The 19,741-nt window shown below is 42.4% G+C and overlaps 2 protein-coding genes across 2 annotated transcripts; one reads left to right on the top strand and one right to left on the bottom strand.

Moving 5' to 3' along the window:
- Positions 1-1,442: 1,442 nt before the first annotated feature.
- LOC310858337 (protein Niban 1-like) lies at positions 1,443-8,435 on the bottom strand (the record flags this gene model as incomplete). The annotated part of the gene is made up of 13 exons (XM_083764443.1): positions 1,443-1,820; positions 2,018-2,135; positions 2,342-2,440; positions 2,587-2,703; positions 3,398-3,478; positions 3,881-3,967; positions 4,681-4,859; positions 5,575-5,728; positions 6,034-6,144; positions 6,337-6,452; positions 6,961-7,122; positions 7,411-7,525; positions 8,289-8,435. The coding sequence occupies 13 exons, from the start codon at positions 8,433-8,435 to the stop codon at positions 1,558-1,560; spliced, it is 1,749 nt and encodes a 582-aa protein (XP_083620569.1). The 3' UTR covers positions 1,443-1,557.
- Positions 8,436-14,065: 5,630 nt separating this feature from the next.
- LOC310858944 (E3 ubiquitin-protein ligase TRIM35-like) lies at positions 14,066-18,580 on the top strand. Its single transcript, XM_083765251.1, has 7 exons — positions 14,066-14,403; positions 15,191-15,286; positions 15,598-15,828; positions 15,958-15,980; positions 16,114-16,232; positions 16,645-16,829; positions 16,934-18,580. Exons 1-7 carry the CDS (start codon positions 14,101-14,103, stop codon positions 17,654-17,656), a joined length of 1,680 nt encoding a protein of 559 aa, XP_083621377.1. The 5' UTR covers positions 14,066-14,100; the 3' UTR covers positions 17,657-18,580.
- Positions 18,581-19,741: the final 1,161 nt, after the last annotated feature.

Raw genomic sequence — 19,741 nt, 5'->3', positions numbered from 1 at the left:
GGCTTGTTTAAAGGGACCTCGCCTTTCCACACACTGTAATATGTGGATTATTACACGTTTATATACTGTATATAATCGTGTAATAATCCACATATTCACTGTAAATCTGGGATAACGTCAGTAATTATTCGGAATTATCACGTCTATCAGTAAAGATGTAAAATGTTTAATTGTCTATTCAATTAATTTAGCCACAGTCACTGATTTATGTTCGGATGTTCGACAGTGCAGCGCACTGAAAATTGCAGATCTACAAGCTCACAAGGCATCGCTTCCTCCGTATTGTGAGCACGTAGATTTGCAATTTTCAGCGAGCGGCACCGCCGTAAGACGAAGTATCGATCGCTTTCTTTGCTGAGATTTGGTTCTCTCCTTTAAAGGTTTTATGACATTCATTTTCATTTATTTTTATTTTTTCTACATTCTTCATTCTACAATGAAAACAGGCAAAACAGTGAAAACAGTGACATCTGCTGGCAAATCCCATTGACAGGGATTTGCAGGATCTTACATCACAATCTGCCGGCAAATCAGAGCATCCGTTTGAGCCAGAAAACCCCAGATCACAGAAAATCTACTGAATGTTAAAAGTTCATGTTTTTTGGGTGCAATTGAGATTACCTAAAAAAAATAAGAACAATTCCAAAACCTTTTTTTTAATGTCACAATCCCTTTAAGAATAGCTGTCCATTGGAATCTTCCAGAAAATAGACCCCAACCATGACCCCAACACGTAGCCTACTCTAGTCGTCTACCTGTCATATGTTGAACTGAATTTACATGAGAAAGAAAGAAAGAAAGAAATCGTGTCAGTTGTTAGTTATTACATTGACACAGCAATCCTTGTAATTAAACATTTTAAAAGTTTCTTTACATTTTATTGACAATGCCTTAATTGTGCATTTCAGTTGAAACAACAGAAACATAACAGGTCTCTGCTGAAGGAGAGAGAGGGAGAGATAGAGTGAGGGGAAAACAAATAGTAACCACCACCACACTGCAATGATAAATCATCAGTTTAGAAATCAACTTAATTGGCAGCCAAGATGCATAATGCTTGTTTTTGGCAGCTTCCCTCATCATAACAGTATTCTTTCATGAGCCCATGGATTTCAGATTAGGACTTGAATTACCCAATTTGATCTTGTGTTGACACTTTACAGACATTTAGACTACATTTAGACTATTTAAACATTTCAGTCGCAGTTGATCAGAATAGATATTCTCCTGCATCAAGCAGCAGACTTAATTTTTTTGTTCAAGACACAGCCAAATTTGTCCAAGTAGTAAAAATAGCAGATCTACAAGCTCAGTCATAACGCATCACACCGTTGTGAGTTTGTACATGATAGATCCACTATTTTCACTACTACTATTTATTTTATTTCTTCATGCAATTGTACTTTAAAAATCATTGACTTCGTTCTTTTCGTTCTATTCGTTTTAAATAATAAATGTTGTAGGAAGCAACAATAAATAAAGGGACCCAGTCAAATGTGTCCCCGGCCCACAAATGGGTCCCCACCCATTGTTTGGGTCTATACTGTAGGTGTATCATCATTGAGGCTTTTGAGTCGCTGGTTGTCTGGTGAGTGAGTGGCCCTCAGTGATATCCTGGTCAGGCACAGTGTTCTCAGTGAATGCATGGGATCCCGAGGCAGAGTCTTTGCAGGCTTGGCAGCAGCTCTGCTGGCAGCAGGCACCAGAAGGCAGCAGTTCCTGGTAAACACGCTCAGAGAGATTAGAGCTGGAGCCATGGGGCAAACGACTGGGAGCGACAGGCAGAGGTACACACTGTTGGGGTAGAGTGTGCTTCATCACTGCGGGAACACACACAAACGCACACACGCACACATACACATGTGCGCATACACGATAAAATACTTACAGTATAAGCATGCACACAGAGACACACAATTATATATTGTGTGTCTCAGTGTGCAATATTGGAGTTATATGTCCATCTGCACATTTGGCCCTGTAGCCAACATTGGGATATGCACTTAGTTAGCTGTACCTGATTGGATGTGACGGGTCACATTGTCTCTCAGAATGCAGTGATAAAGGATGTCGGGGTGAATAAAGAGGGCTTGGTCTGAGTTCAACGTGGCAGCATAACAGGACAGATCCTCATCCTGCAGCACACAGGAAGTTTTGCCATAGACGTAAAACCAGGGGGATATGAGTGCCGTGCGCACACGCATGCATGCATGCACGCATGCACGCACGCACGCACGCACGCACGCACGCACGCACGCACGCACGCACGCACGCACGCACGCACGCACGCACACACACACACACACACACACACACACACACACACATACACAGAGCATACCTGTGTACCCATGGCCTGTGTAAATGTTGGCAATGTTAGCTGCAGAATAGATTCCAAAATTAACTGGGAACGTACAGCCAACAGTTCCACGTCCAGTTGCTGAAGGCATGCATGCATGAGCGTATTTATGAGAAAGAGAGACACAAACAGAAATACATATAACTGATTAGAATTTCTGTGAATAACATTTCTTTGTAAATACCATGGATCAGAGTAGTATTTTCATATTTCTCTCAGCGACAGACCTTGATCACTTGGTCTCTGATCCTACACAAGACAGCACTTAGCTGTGAATGGTCCAGACAGCAACAGGGATATCTTGAAACCAACCTCCGGAATGTCACAACATACTTATCAACCACCTAAGAGCATAAGAGAGAGAGACTGGATTTATGAAAGCCATGACAGAAAATCATTGAACAGTTTGACACATTAGCCGACTGAATCTGGTACTTAATATAGTATCTCTTCTGTTTACCAGTTACACTTAGAAATTGTTTTCCCCTAAAGTACACAGTACAATCCAGAGGGTGTTGATTTAAAATATGCTTTAAGTGATATTTTTGATTTGTTTAAAGAACCATTTAATCCATTTTCAACCTACTGGTCCTCAATGCTCATAAGATTTCTGTCTAGTCTGTTTCTCAGAGGAGGGCTGTGGACATTTCATTTTAAACAAGATTGAGGGGCGCTATAGCCCCTCCTATGTTCAGCTTTGAGGGTGTGTGTAAACACAAACATTGTCCTAACACAAACATTAAAAGCCATTGATAATGAATGTCCAGTTTTAGATCATTGTCCTAACACAAACATTAAATTCCATTGACAATGAATGGCCAGCTTTGAGTGTTTGTGTAAACACAAACATTGCGTAAACACAAACATTGAAGACGAACGTGAGGACGCAAATTTGAATTGGCCGGAATGAGATGGATTATGATGTATGATGATAAGAGCGCTCACTTCACACGGGTGTGATCTTTATTAATGATCAATATCAACGATGCATTGATATTCCATTGGCTTGCATATACTGTCGTGTGGTTGGAGAATTACCCTGTAGAGAGAACTCTGAGCTTTGAGCTGTAGAGGCCTCCAGGTTCCACTGTGGACTCTCCATGTCTCCTGGAGCCATGCCTTTTGTCATAGGAAAAAAAAAGAATTGTTAGAATAATAACACAACGAAGAAGCTCGACAGTGCCACAGAGCAGTACCCTCGGTTCCCTAAAATGGGCCTTCTTGAACAGAGAATAATGCACCTTATCCCACCTACAATGTTGCCACACTGTGTACATGGGTGATCATCATGTAAGCAGACTATTGGTATAAAAAATAATGGAATAATGGAATGTATACAGCTAACGGTGGTTGTGCAGGTCAAAGGTTTCTTTAGCATAGAAAGAGGAGTGCAGTGAAACATACAGAATTTCATAAATCATCTGTTTCGTGGAATGCACTATACGCTCATAATGGCTCATTATCACACTTTAATATAGCAAAGGTTAAATGTAATATAAATAGCATAGTTTTCTTCCACACCTCTCCTTCTGAGCCCATCTCCAGCCTGGACAGGCAATGCCACATCCTGGCTTCACCTGGGCCAAGACGGCACAGAGGCACCAGCATCTAGGAGAAAATATATGTAGACAATCTACGCCTACAGCTTACAACAGAAGTAGAAATTAGCTGGAGAACAGATTGCATACACCATAAAATGGTTGAAACTCGTTCTTAATAGTTGTGTGTAATAGGCTGTGTGTGTTTTTGGTGCAATTTACTGCAGAGAACCTGTTATTTTGTAGCTTATGCTGAAATCATGGCTTTAGGGTCGTGTAACCACTTAAAAATCCATTACATGATTTCAAAATGGTGTGGTTGTCAGTTGTGTGTATTCCCTGTTGCCTCAGCTGACCTGTGATTAATGTTGCTCTGTCCAGTGGTGGAAAAAGTAATACTTTTTATTTTATTTATTTCTTTACTTAAAGTTCACCCCCAATTACTCACTTGCAGATCTACAAGCTCACAATGTGATGCAATGTGAGTACAATATTTGCCTCTGAGATAAATGTAAAAGTAAAGTAAAAGTAAATGTAAAAGTACTGAAATTGGAAATACTCCACTAAAGTGAAAAGAATACCTCATAATTGTACATAAGTAGGCTGCTACAGTACTTGAGTAAATGTACTTAATTACACCACTGGCTCTGTCTAATGTTGGTATGTACCAGTAACATTAACACAGTGTGCTCAAGAAAATGTATTCATTTCTTAATAGAGCAATTGTATTTCCTTGCTGCCTGGCAACTGTAGTACTATACGTTTTTGACTTTTAGTGCACACCGCTTTCACCGACGTGCCCTCGGATACTTCAGCTACGATGTCATCGCACGTATCCAGGAAGTATTGCCGGATAGAGGCAAATGCGTCACAGATTGGTGTGGACACTTCCTGCAGAGTTTGGTCAAGTCTTGGGATGATGACACGAAGAAAGGACTGTAACATCAGGCCACACATGTTCTCTATGGAGCAGCAACACACACATGGTCACTGTTGGGCAGTAACCTCCACATTTCATCTGTTTATTTGTTGTTTTTTTATTATTTATAAATGACTTATTTTAAACTAGACATATTACTCTACTTGTTGATCAGCTATTTTAGGTATTTCCGAAATATCTTTGAAATATTTTTGTTTAAAATAATTAGCCTATACACTACACCAATATTTTGGAGATATTACAGTATATTGTCTAAAATAGGAATGCTAGGCTAAGTTTGTTTTATGAATTTAACCAATGAAAAATATATTTATGAACTTATTTTTCCTGATTCATATAAAGTAACAGTTTTGGCTTTTGGGCTTGACAGTGATGACATGGTCTCTAGGGAGGAGAGGACAGAGGACATAGCAAACATTATGCCCCTCTTAGTTCTTGTTCCTTGTTTTAATATCCTGACATTTTGTTATGTGATCGTCACCTATAGGGTCACAGGAATATTTGGGGGCTAAGTTCTTGCATATATGTATTTATAATGTATTGGCAGTCAGCCTTTTCTCTTTTGTGAGTTGCCCTCGTTGTGAATTAGTTGAGCAGGGTGAGTCAGCTGAATGTCTAAAAATGTCAATGCAAACTAAAAGAGTGAAAGGCAGGCCCCTCTCTTCTCCCAACTCCTCGGGGGACACACGGACGGACGCAGCCCACATTCACCACACATACAAGGCATGCAGACACACCCATCATAGTGTGAGTGATGTGGTCTTTCTGTTGTAGCGCTGCTGCAGTAGTGCGTTGTTCCAGCTCACAGCGACGTTCAGCCAGCTCTTCTTTCAGTGATGCCATTGATGCCTTAATCTGGGACCCTGCTAGCCTGTAGACTTCAAACAACAGCTGACAAGCATGCATGCACAACATGCACATTATACACACATGCATCCATACATCCATACAGGTAAAGAGATCAATTAGAGTTTGTGATGAGTGTGTGTGTCATGTGTGTGTGTGTGTGTGTGTGTGTGTGTGTGTGTGTGTGTGTGTGTGTGTGTGTGTGTGTGTGTGTGTGTGTGTGTGTGTGTGTGTGTGTGTGTGTGTGTGTGTGTGTGTGTGTGTGTGTGATGCATGCATGCATGCATGCATGTTTTACTCCACATGGATAAGAACTATAGTGTTCATCATCTCCATTATGTTCTGCTCACTCTGATCCAAGCCTGCTTCCTTCTGCGGGTGCTGCGAACCCTAATCATTCTCTGAAACACCTGCTTCCTCAGGTATGACATCACTTCCTCCATCACCATGCACACCAACACCTGGGCAGTGGAGGCAAATACTGTCTGTGAGACGGAGACAAATTATCTTATAAATGTGAAAACATACTGTACCAATCCCCATGATTCTAATGCGGATAGGGAGGTTCTCAAAGCTATAAACAACAACAAATACAACAGACAATAATGACAACACTAACGCTTCTTTTCACTTCTTTTAAGTAGGACACTGACCTCTTCCTCGTTGCCCATCAGGAGCACCCCTAGTTGATAGCAACCCCTTTGTTGCTTCAGGGAAGACAGAGCATCTAAGAAGGCCCTGGATTCTGGTGAAACTCCATGCCACAATGCTAAAACATGTAGACAAACCAAATAACAACCAGACAACGCCTAATCAATTCTCAAGTATAGGTATGGTGAAGGTAGGCCTACACAGTAAAATCCAGTTCAAAATCTTAGTTACATTTGTAATCTCTCAGAGTTAAACCAAATTCTTATGTGGGCCTGACTTTCAGCTCAGGGACAGGTGTCGGTGGAGCAGACATTAACATTAATTAATTCATAGTGTTTATAGGTTGTACTGCGTATTTGCATGCTGTGCAGCTAACGTGCAGTAATGCTACACCAAAGTGAAATATTATTTACCTCAGTTATGAGTGTACCATCTGGTTACCACGTGTTAACACGGTCAGTGCAACAGAGTGCACACGGCATGACTTTAAATCTTTGGTGATTTCTAGCACTGAGGCAAATGAAAATAGTTGCACATGATTCTTTTTAGATTGGCATGCCTTTAATTGATGTGTGAATGACATAGAGAGAGAGCTACAGTAGGCTATACACCTATACACTACATACCACAGCTCTGGTGCTGTACTACTGCCCGCAGTATGTTGGCCCATTGTGTCTGTTCCTGCCGTGATGCTGTGGCCAAACACACAGGGGCGCTGTAAGGGTGCTGGATTAACACAGGGAAAGCTGTGGGGCAGTCCCAGAATGCCATCCTGACGCCTGATCTACCTGAGGTATGTACACAGAACACACACACGCACGCACGCACGCACGCACGCACGCACGCACGCACGCACGCACGCACGCACACACACACACACACACACACACACACACACACACACACACACACACACACACACACACACACACACACACACACACACACACACACACACACACACACACACACACACACACACACACACCAGGATAAACACAACACAACAGAGTGTCTGTCTTGTCTATACCTCTGGCGGGCAAGGATTAGAAGTGTCAGTCTGGTATACCACCTACCTGTGATGTGTTTGCACATGTTATCCACTAAGATAGAATGCTCTTCTTTGGAGGTGCAGATCTGACAGCTTGACAGAACCAGCTCTTTCTTGCACCCCCAGCCACCTTTAAAAACCTGGAAACAGATGTAGTGTACAGGAGTGTGCACACACATACATTCATAGTATGTCGTGTCCGGCAGAAACCAGCTAACTACATTTTTTATTTCCTGAAAAATTTACATTTTGGAGTTTGCTGGTTTCTGCCCGACAGCAGAGAATTTACACATAATTTACATCCGCATCCACAGATGAGGTGGATTATAGTGGACATGCTAGTAGTGGTAGACATGTGGTAGACATGTATTGTACAGTCTAGTGCACAATATGTACACAAAGGGAAGATGTTTATAAAACACACACAAGTCAATGTACATTAAACAAAAACAAAAAAAGTGTACTCCTCTGAGTGCAGATCTCCACCAGGCCGGGTTGTCTTCCTAAAGCTGTGTCAGTTGTGGGGTGCATAAAACACCTACACACCTATGGGTAGACGTGGAACTTTTGGAGATGTGATCTACAGGTAGGCCTCAACATGCGCTTCAAATTTGGGGATAATTTGATGTTGTGTTGAATAGGCCCTGCCCATAATTTAGTGAATGTAATTACTGGCAAACGATATGGAGTATGAAAACTTTGTTTGACGGTCATTATTGTCACAAGACGCACAAGAGCATTTGTGTCTAACTTGGTGGGGAAAAGTATGAAAACATTCTCTCCGACCTCGATCCCAGCCATTCCGGCCTGTTGGATATAATGAGCCATCAGCTTCACAGTGCGTACATCTCTTACAGTAGTTGTCTATCTGGGAACCTGTGATCTACTGTATAGTATTAGTACCTCTTTGGAGTCACGGCTCTCAACAGCAAAACTGTTAGTGACCTGTAGGTGTCGCTGTTTCCAGGTTCCATCCAGGTACTGTGGCAGACTTCCCTCCAAGAGAATCCCACAACCTGGAACAACGTCCTCCTGAAGTAAGACATGCATACACCCAATTAACTCCACAAAGACACACAGAACAATTTACAGCTTACAGCTTTGTACGCTGTTGGTAGGATGAGGAGAGTCCATAATGGTCTGGATTTCAGACTACTGTACACATGAAGTCGTCGATATTTGAAATCAATATACGTCAAATAATGATGTGCATGTGCTTCTGACATGGACAGTTGTCAAATTCTGATGGGTTGTTTAGACATGAGAACGGATGTTAGCTTTTGTCACGTTTTATTTTTACATTCAAATAATGTTCTGATTATGGAGGACCTTAGTTAGTGCTCTAACTCTAATCTAACATTCCAGACCAGAGTCAATGAACAGCCAGCAAAACCTCAGCCAATAATTAATCAATAGTTGAGTGCTGCATTTTAATGTCACAAATGAATACTAACAATAAACCGCTCTCTCCTAAGTTTGTCATATTCATCAAAGGAGGATGACATTATTTGTTGGGATATTAATTCTTTAATTGATTATATTAAATCATGTTGGTGTGATTCTCTTACTGTATACTGTGTTATTGGTCTGGGTTGGCCAGGTTCCTCATCTCTGTTCCTCATATACTCCAGGAGATGTGAGCAGTAGTGTCTGTGATAGAGGGGTGCCAGGGCCTCCATCATGCCTGTGATGTGCTCTGTCCATTCACACCAGAGAGACAGAGGGAATTAACAGCTTCCTATCCTAATGTGATGTCCACAATTCTGTTTCTTTTCATGTCAAGGACCCCCAAATCTATGTATTTGGCCACAGTATAAGAGTTTGAAAATTAAAACAAATAAAATAATAATACCCCAGAATATTTGTCAAGAGTTTTCTAAAATATTTTATAATAGCTGAAATAGTCTCCAGACAACTCTTCATTTTTCTGTGGACCCCCTGCAACCCCCTAAAGGACCCCTGGGGGTCCCCAGACCTCACTTTGAGAACCAGTGTCTTAGACCATCAATTCCTTTGTATTCAGAGTTTCAGACAGGATGAGGCATGACGCCTTGAATATGTTAGGCAAGAATATCTCAATAACATCAGCAATACATTTAGTTGTGTGTGTGTGTGTGTGTGTGTGTGTGTATGTGTGCGTGTGTACGTGTGTGTGTGTGTGTGTGTGCGTGCGTGCGCGCATGCGTGTGTGTGTGTGTGTTTGTCTTTGTGCCTGTCTCTGCATGAAAACACACACACACACACACACACACACACACACACACACATACGCACACATGCACGCACACAAATGCTTGCACTTATGAGTAGGCCTATGTTTAGTAAACCATTGCAGAATGTTCACTGCTGAGCATGAATGACAATGAAGAGAACAGAGTTATGGTTGATGGTGGCTGCAGTGTTGGAAGACAAACACATGCACACAGATTAAGGGCTGGGCTGTGATTACCGGTATTTACTTTCTTAGAATTTGAAGTTCAAATTAAAAAAGTAGTGACCAAATTTTGAACTCAATAATGATAATGCATGAAAATAATACTGAACCACTGAGCAGTGTTGCTACATCTTTGAGCAAGGTTCTTACCACATGAACCCCAGCATCCCTATTCTGGGCTCATCATAATTAGGTGAACATTCAGGAAACATGGATGTGAACAAAATAGATTTGGAAACACAAATAACATATTTACAAGCTCACAACACAGTACAGTAAAGTACAGTACAGTACAGTACAGTACAGTACAGTACAGTACAGTACAGTACAGTAACTATCACAATAAAAGTATAGTTGCAGCACTCAGTTCGCACAGGTGTGATTTTTTTTCACTATTTGACGCACAACCTATAGGGTTTAAGTGGTTAAAAGCAATTTGGGAAATATATTATTGTTATATCAATTCATTTTTTGTACAGTATTATTGTAGGACTAGTATTGGTCCAATAATATAATTCCTCTCACCTCAGTCTGCCTTCTCAAATACATCTATACAATGTAAGTGTATCCATTTGTACTGTAACTCTTAATTAAACTTAACATACCGTATGCATTTTCTTATTACCTCCGGTCCTGGCTTACCTGATATGTGTCTGCGTTGTTTCGATTTCAAGTGGCAGGTTTGTTTCCCTCCCATTGTTGTCTTTTTCAGTGATTCAACACACCGCACAGCAGTAAGCTACCTAGGCTACACCAACGCTGTACTTTCAGTTACCCCCATACTTCAAAGTTATATTTTTCATCCTCATCTTTTTCCATCCCCACCCTTCTCTTATGCCTCATTTGACAGCTATAGCTTCAATAAAACTGATTCATGTTGACAGTCAATACCCACTACAGCCCTGGCAAAACACCCTCGTGGTAGCATTATAACATCAGCTCTCCAATACTACAGCCCTGCCAAAACACCTCATACAATAGTATTTTAAAACAAACATACAATGTACATTCTCCTTTTACAGCACTGCCACCCAAGTGTGGAATGCCCTGACCCACTCCCTCAAAGAAATGCACATCACTGGCGTCTTTAAAACAGGCCTGAAATTCACCTTTCAGCAGACCAAAGAGAGAGGAAATGATTGCTCCTCCCTTAGTCAAGTGACTATACCCCCCCACCTCTTTATAACCTCTCTACCCCCCCCCCGCCCCAAACTGTAGGCCTACATATATTTTTTTAATAATAATTATTTTCTATGATGATTTAAATTTCGTTGTTATTTTTCATGTCATGATTATGGATTGAATACCCAGGACCTGAATGGAAACACGACTGCAAGGACGTTTTTTCCGGTGATATGCTTTTGGACTAAGTATTTGACTGTACTCTGTACCGTTTACATTTCTGCCAATAAAGTATTCAATCAATAAATCAGTTATTAAAACATCAATGTTCCAAATGCACACAAACGACATAATAATTTTAAGGAAATTATCCACAGTATATAAGTACCGGTAGTAAAGTATAAGTAGCTGCAGTGTGTGTGTGTGTGTGTGTGTGTGTGTGTGTGTGTGTGTGTGTGTGTGTGTGTGTGCGTGTGTGCGTGCGTGCGTGCGTGCGTCATGTGAGTTTTGATGTGCACTATATAGGTATCTTAGAATAAGCAAGGTCATTTCAAGCCATTACACTAATTGTAGTGTTTATCTCATGTATGTCACTGCATTAGGGTGCAGGAAATAGCTGGACACCAGTGTGGTGGAAGTATAGACTGCTAATGAATCAGATGCTATTTCTGTGTGTGTGTGTGTGTGTGTGTGTGTGTGTGTGTGTGTGTGTGTGTGTGTGTGTGTGTGTGTGTGTGTGTGTGTGTGTGTGACTGTGTGTGTGTGTGTGTGTGTGTGTGTGTGTGACACTGTGTGTGTGTGTGTGTGTGTGTGTGTGTGTGTGTGTGTGTGTGTGTGTGTGTGTGTGTGTGTGTGTGTACATATGCCCAGTAATTGAGTAAAACTACTTCAGGTCAAATATTACTCCACTATAGTGAAATCTGTCAAATGTGTATTTGTTATAGTACAGTACTATACTTGCTTTTAAAATACTTAAAGCAGCACTATGTAACTTTCAGCTTCTACTGTGGAATCTTGACTTTCAGGTCATAGTTCGTGTCAGATCCTGTCTGGGTGAGACATGACCTTTGACACGATCTAAATGTCTCAATAGAAGAGCAGTGCAAAAGTAGCAGACAAAAATACCCCAACTGCATAATAGACTACTATACCATATAGATTGGACAACAGTTTATTTTAAATAATGTACATGGTGCCACTTTAACTGGGGACAGAGAGGAACTTCCAATATTGTCCCTATAGTAGGGAGACAAATCACAAAAAAGAAAGAAAAAATTACTGAATTTAAAATGCATTTTCTTTTTAATAGCAATGCATTGCTGTATTAATAAATAATAATAGTGAAGACAGATCTGCACTCTCACAATACGTTGTATCACAACAATTCATCATGTAACCTTTTCCCTTGCTAGAAATGTATAGTAGAGTCAGAAGTACAGAACAGTAGTCCAAAAATACAAACAAGTACAGTACACAAGTAATTGTACCTAGTTACTGTCCACTACTGCAAAAGTAAATAAACTATATATAGGGCTAGTCTCTAGTCTGCATTCATATCCATACCAGCCTACAGATTTATGGCATGTCACCATAGCAGTGCATTAGGAGTCGGACATACTGCCTGTATAGAGAGATGTGTAATGTGAAACTGTCCAGGCTGATAGTATGTCTTAAATGTGCCTCATATGCTCAGCTTTGAACACAGATACTAATACTGTGGTGACAGAAAGACAGACAGACATGCTGTGCAGTGTGTACACGCTAGGGTGACCAGATCCAAACTGTTCATTTGAGGGACAGAAGTATCGCTTGTGTGTCCCACACAAGCGATACTGGAGTACCGGGTTAGCAACTTACTACTTGAGTTTCTATTAAATGCCTTGATGTCATATTCGACCATATAGGCCTATTGAGTAACTATTAGGGGACTAACTATTATGGCATTTGAACACTGATGCAATTGCCTGTCATCAGTCACAATGTGGGACAGGGTCTCAATTTTAGTTAATATAGTGTTAATAATGTAAGAAATGTACGTATGACCACAGACTCATCTTTAAAATACATTGCAAAACAGTTGACTTAATTAAAGATCCAGTTGCAGTGAGTGAGGTTCAGGCCCGGATTGGACAGTCGGGCAATTCTGTGAAATGCCAGAAGGGCTGGGCAGTCATGGGGCCAGGGCTGAGCCAAAACAAAAAGAAAAAGTTATAAAAATGACATAGTAGCGTCTTTGAGCCGTCTTTGGGCCGGTGAAGACCACAAATGCCAGGGCAGATTATTTCTGTGCCAGTCCGTGCCTGGCGAGGTTATATGTAAGACATGAGTTAAGCCTTAGTTATGTGAATATACAAGCCAAGCACAGGGAAACTCATATTACAGCCTGATATATGGTGTAAACTAGCATAACCTAATTGGTCTCAAGTGGGAGCTTCTGTAAGTGGATCTGTATGACATTAAGACCTCTCATATGATACTGTATGCATGTGTAACTGGCAGTATTTCTGTGTTCAGCACTTTGCTTCCTACAATCCTACATGGTTCATCTCCCCAGCATTCACCAGTATTGCAAGATTTAAGAAACAATGTTCACCACAGAGTAGGAACGGTAGTGTTCAAGACGTTAAATATACATGCTTTTTACCCAGCTCCACTACCTATACTATGGTTGGTATTGGTTACAGTTCAACTGGTTGAGTGTGGTTATGTGAAGTGTGACTATGTCAACTATAAAGCTCGAGATTACACTAAGGCTGTAGTGTAAGGTACTGACAACATTATGTGCAAAAAAGTATCACACACACGCACGCACGCACACACACACACACACACACACACACACACACACACACACACACACACACACACACACACACACACACACACACACACACACACACACACACACACACACACACACACACACACACTAATCTAACTCAGACATTGATACACTTATATCATATAGTACTGTATAATTGTTATAAGTTATTATAGTGCTACTTATGGTAGCACTTGTGTGTCAGTGTTGTCTAACCCTGCCCACTTCTCCTCCCCTTTACTTATACCTCCTTGTGCCCTCTCTCCATCCACTTCATTCTATCCCTATCCGTATACCTTCTCTCTGAAGCTGCAAAACTGATTTTCTTTCGTTTTCACATGGCTCTTAATCCGGAAGCCGTGCCAAACGGCTCCCCTCGCCCTGATGCCCACCACCACCACGGGGCTGAGGCGGAGGGTCGCCCCACGTCACCTCGCCCTGATGCCCACCACCACCACGGGGCTGAGGCGGAGGGTCGCCCCACGTCACCTGGACCTCCTGAGCAGTGTGGGGAGCACAGTGAGAGCTTGTCTCTGTTCTGTGTGGATGACTTGGAGCCTGTATGCAGACAATGTGCTGCGACTGGCTCTCATGTGGGACACAGGGTCTATGCCATAGCAGAGGCTCTGGACGACTGTAAGGTAGGGGGCCAAGTGTTTGCGTATTGTATATTTAGAAAGAAATGCGTATTGTATATTTTTGAAAGAAATGCATTATAAAAACTACAGAGAGAACTTGATCTGTATAAGTCCAACCAGACTCTCTTATGACCAGTGCTGGTATGAAGTTGTAATGGACGAAGAAAATGTGTAACGATATGGCTAATGGTGAGAATTCCAGTATTATTAATTAACAGTGAAATACTTACTTATTTGATTAAAAGGAAAAATGGTGTGGGTGTGTGTGTGTGTGTGTGTGTGTGTGCGCGCGTGTAGTATCCACAACTTTACTGCAACATACTGTATGTTGTTCTTATTGTGATCTCTGAAAAGAAAAATCAGGTCAAAGCATTCAAATGTGTCATGTGCCATTTATGAGGCATTATTTTTGTTCACACATGATCATCTATTCTTATAAGACATTTTACCCACACCCCATTCCGCCCACCCCAACCCAACGCAGACGCACGCGCGCAAAACACAGAATCTGCCACCAGCCCTAAATATGCTATAAATAGTCTGACGAGCGGTTATGCACAGTGTCATTGGATACTTAAGTACACAAAACAAAAAACACCTGACCATCTCACTCAGTGATCGTTAAATGGGATAAATCACATTGGGTTCATTTTAGGTAATACATTCCAGTGAGGTGAATAAGCTATAAACTCAAAGTCACTCTACCCAATAAAAATCCTGCCACTTATAAAAAGTAACAGGAAGATTTTGTCATGCCAACAACCAGAACTCTTCTGTATTTGAACACTAGGGGGAGCTCCGAGTGTCATTGGATGGACTGCAGAAAAACACGATTCAGCTTGAGAAGGTCACGAAAACCTGTGGACACACATTAACAGACAACCTGGTAGGGTCACAAATCCCAAACTCAACACAAATCTTAATAATGTATTGTAAGTAAGTAAAAAAGACTCAAAGTATTTGCCAAACCAGCAACCATCCTAAACATAAATAAGAGCTATTGAACACAATTTACGTCTGTGTTTTGGTTAAAAAAAATTAACCAATGAAAAGTATTAAAAAGCGCTTCGACAAAAGCCTCCTAACTCCACTTTCATTTCCTGAAAAATAAACATTTTTGGAGTGATGGTTTCTTCCAGACAGCAGAGATACCTTGCCTTTTGTATCCCTGGCCTCTCTTCTTCCTCTTCTGTCCAGGTCCACGGACAGCAGACAGAGGCGCAGATTAAGGAGGAGTTTGAGAAGCTTCACCAGTTCCTGAGAGAGGAGGAAGGAGACAGACTTGGTGCACTCTGGGAGGAAGAGTTAGCGAGGAAGATTGAGGTAGAGGAGAAACTCGACTCAGTGGGCGAAGTGATACAGTCTCTGGAAGAGAAGATCCAACAGATGGAGGAGGAGATGGAGGCAGAGGAAGAGGAGTTTTTACAGGTACAGACAAAATAGATAATAATACAATAATACAGACAAAATAGAGTGACGTGTCGCAACCCAAAGAAACAGGACAATTGATTAGAATTTAAGATAACCCCAAAAAATTATGACATTATTCTTTTACAGAATTTCAAAGACACGATGAAAAGGTATAAGTATAAGATACAGCAACATGCACACGCACACATACATCTGTCATCCAAAATACACATACGTACAGATGTTGCAAACCTGGAAAGGTGTATGTATGACCAAATGACCATTTTTTAAATCTTGTTACAGGGTATGGCGGAGACACAAAAAGACAGACAGGGCTTGTGGAACTGTAATAGATGTTAGCAAACACCTGGGCAACCTACGATTTAATATATGGGACAAGATGAAACATATCGCCCCTTACAGTGAGCTTCTTTCAGTGTGTAAGCGTGTGTGTGTGTGTGTTAGCGTGGACACACGCGCACGGGCACACGCACGCACGCACGCACGCACACACGCACGCACGCACGCACACACACACACACACACACACACACACACACACACACACACACACACACACACACACACACACACACACACACACACACACACACACACACACACACACATGCACACACACACACACACACACACACACACACACACACACACACACACACACACACACACACACACACACACACACACACCCACACACACACACACACACACACACACACACACACACACACACACACACACGTATTATTCCATTCTTTCACTACTCTTATATCCTTACTTCACATTTTCTCTTCCTTTCGTTCCACCGTCCAGCTCCACTGACCCTTGACCCGCGGACAGCCCACCAGTCTCTGAGGGTGTCACCTGGGCTTGTTGGCGTCCAGATGGGCTTTGGTGTGAGTGTCCTTGGTGTGAGTGTCCCTATGCCATTCCACCCACACTCCTGTGTCCTGGCACGACACGCCTATAGCTCTGGAACTCATTGTTGGGAGATTGAGGTATGTATGAGACAGACAGACAGGTATACAGGATACATAGGTACCATAGATGGATGCACAAACAATCAACACACATTCACTCACTCTGTCGCTTTCGATCACAGGTTGGTGACAGCGACAACTGGACGGTAGGCGTGGCTGGTCAATCCTTGTGCACAAAGAAGGCGTTTGAGGCATGCCCAGAGGCGGGGCTTTGGGCTATCAGCCTACGAGATGGCGAGTATAGAGCACTGACCACACCCTATCAGCTCCTCCACCCGGACAAGTCACGCCTCCTCAGGAGGGTCCGTGTCAGACTGGACTGGGACCAAGGGCAGTTGAAGTTTTGTGATGCTGACTCTGGGGCATATCTTTTCTCGTTCACCCATCACTTTGCCGAGAAGGTGTACCCCTACTTTGAGAGTACATCCCCCGGCACGGAGTTGGTAGTGCTGCCACAGAAGGTGAATGTGAGTGTGGGTTTAGACCCCAGTGAAGCTCCAGCTATCACCGGAAAACCCCAGGTGACAAGAAACGGATCTTTCAATAAGGGAGAGATCAGTGTGGTCAATGAGACGACCACCACCAGTAAAGACTGGTCAGACGGATGGGAAAGTAATGATAATCACACCTCATCACAAACACCTGCAACTGCTGTCCAATCACCAGAGAGAAAGACAACATGTGCCGTGATATCTAAAACCAGTGGAGGACCAAATAATACAAACCCCAAGCCTCGAGGGAAAAAGAACAGCAGCAAGAAGAGATTCAGTGTGAACTACCATGTTTCACTGAACAGAGCTCTTAAGGAGGCATCTCCTGACAAAGACCAAAAGCCTGTTATATAGGAGATCATTGTGTCTGGATGGCTACATTAGTGATGGGAAAATACACATTAAAACTCTCACTGTATAATACTCTAACATAAATGAAACCAAATTAACCCATACAGAGAAACATTTGATACTGATGTGCTAAATGTATAATATTCACAAAGATTTATATATTGATTGTATATTGCACAACATATTTAGCATGTTGAATGTTCCTCTAAAATAATGTCATACCAGGTAATGTTGTTTCTTAATGTTACCAACCAGCTACTTTGTATCAAGGAATGAAGACCAGGCACAAAATCAAATATTGATTAAATTAAGATTATTTAACAAAACTATGGGGTGTTTAAGTGTAAGTATGATATAGCAGTGATGTGAAGCCATGTACTGAGGGATGGAGTGTGGTGTTAAGGTGTAAAAGAGTAACTAAGCAAAATGCCCAGGAAAAAAGAGACATTGCACTCAAACAGACCATTATGTGTGACCTGATAGCCAAGTCACACAAGAGTAGGACACTGACAACCAGTCCCTAGTTTGATTGGCGGGACCAATACTGCATTTTCTGCATCTCACTTCCCTACTCTCTCTCTCTCTCCGTGTCTCTCTCCACTGTACCTGTCAAATAAAGTCTCAGAAAAGGCCAAACAAGTAACATAACATTAAAACAGCAGATTTGGTCAAAGCATGAAGCTGATTATTTATTTGAAGAAATCTCTATATCTCCTTCGACATTTACATTGATAAGTGCCATTTCTATCCATGGCAAAAAAATAAACAAAAACTAGATAGATTGTAGACAGACAGACAGACAATGCATTCAGGTATCTCACAAAAAGAGGTGGTACAGGTTAAAACTCATAGAAGACCAATATAAAAATATACTATGAATAAACAACAAGCATTACAATGTGTCACTGGGAATAATAATCCTTTGTTATTGTACATCTGTCAGTGTTTCCTGCAGGAAAAGGCCTTGGCATGGTGCTAGGCGCGGGGGGACCTTCGAAGAATCAGATTAATTAATTAATTAATTTGATTAATAAATTAAGATTAATTTGTATTATTGCTCTTGTATTGCTATTGGAGACACTGGGGGACACTGGGGAGGCACTGGGGAGACACTGGGGGGACACTGGGGGACACTGGGGAGGCACTGCAGGGGCACTGGGGAGGCACTGGGGGGGCACTGGGGGGACACTGGGGAGACACTGGGGGGACACTGGGGAGGGCACTGGGGAGACACTGGGGAGGCACTGGGGAGACATGGGGAGGCACTGGGGAGACATGGGGAGGCACTGGGGGGGGCACTGGGGAGACACTGGGGAGGCACTGGGGAGACATGGGGAGGCACTGGGGGGACACTGGGGAGGCACTGGGGAGACACTGGGGAGGCACTGGGGGGGCACTGGGGAGGCACTGGGGAGACACTGGGGAGGCACTGGGGAGACATGGGGAGGCACTGGGGGGACACTGGGCAGGCACTGGGGAGGCATTGGGAAGACACTGGGGAGGCACTGGGGGGGCACTGGGGAGGCACTGGGGAGCCGATTTATTTCAAGCATGACGCAGCGCCATGCCAACAACATTGTGCAGGAAACCCTGTGACTGTAGCTAAAAACTAGTAGTCCAGTTCATGAGCCTAATGAGGCTGGTCATGGAGTTAAAGAGTCAAGGAGTTAACTTGCTGTTTGGTGACAGTTTTTCTGACTGCTTAGAATAGATGTTGTGTAGACTGTAGAGGATGACTCACGTTGTCCATTTTGGCCCACATCTTATTTTGTGAGCATCTCTCAACAACAGACTCTAGTGAGTCCAGCCTCTCACCAGTTTGTTCAGTAACTTAGCAATTAGCATCCTTCATCCATCTCCAGCAGACTGCCAACAGAACACTTGCCACTGCTGACTGGTACAGAAACACTGCTGCAAGACAGGGTCTAATAACAGTGTGGCTTCTCTGTGCTATCTGTAGCTATAGGGACACCAAGTGAATAAGTGTACAGTTTGTAAACAAAGCAGCAACAAAGAATGTGCGGCGCGCATGCGCTAATGAGCTGAATAACTGAGCTGCAATTGGCACGATTGGTGGATAAAATGTGT

Source organism: Protomyctophum parallelum (genome assembly GCF_964188405.1).
Source record: "Protomyctophum parallelum genome assembly, chromosome: 5".
Lineage (NCBI taxonomy): Eukaryota > Metazoa > Chordata > Actinopteri > Myctophiformes > Myctophidae > Protomyctophum > Protomyctophum parallelum.
Note: the sequence above shows the minus strand (reverse complement) of the source record. Positions and strands in the feature narration are given on the sequence as shown.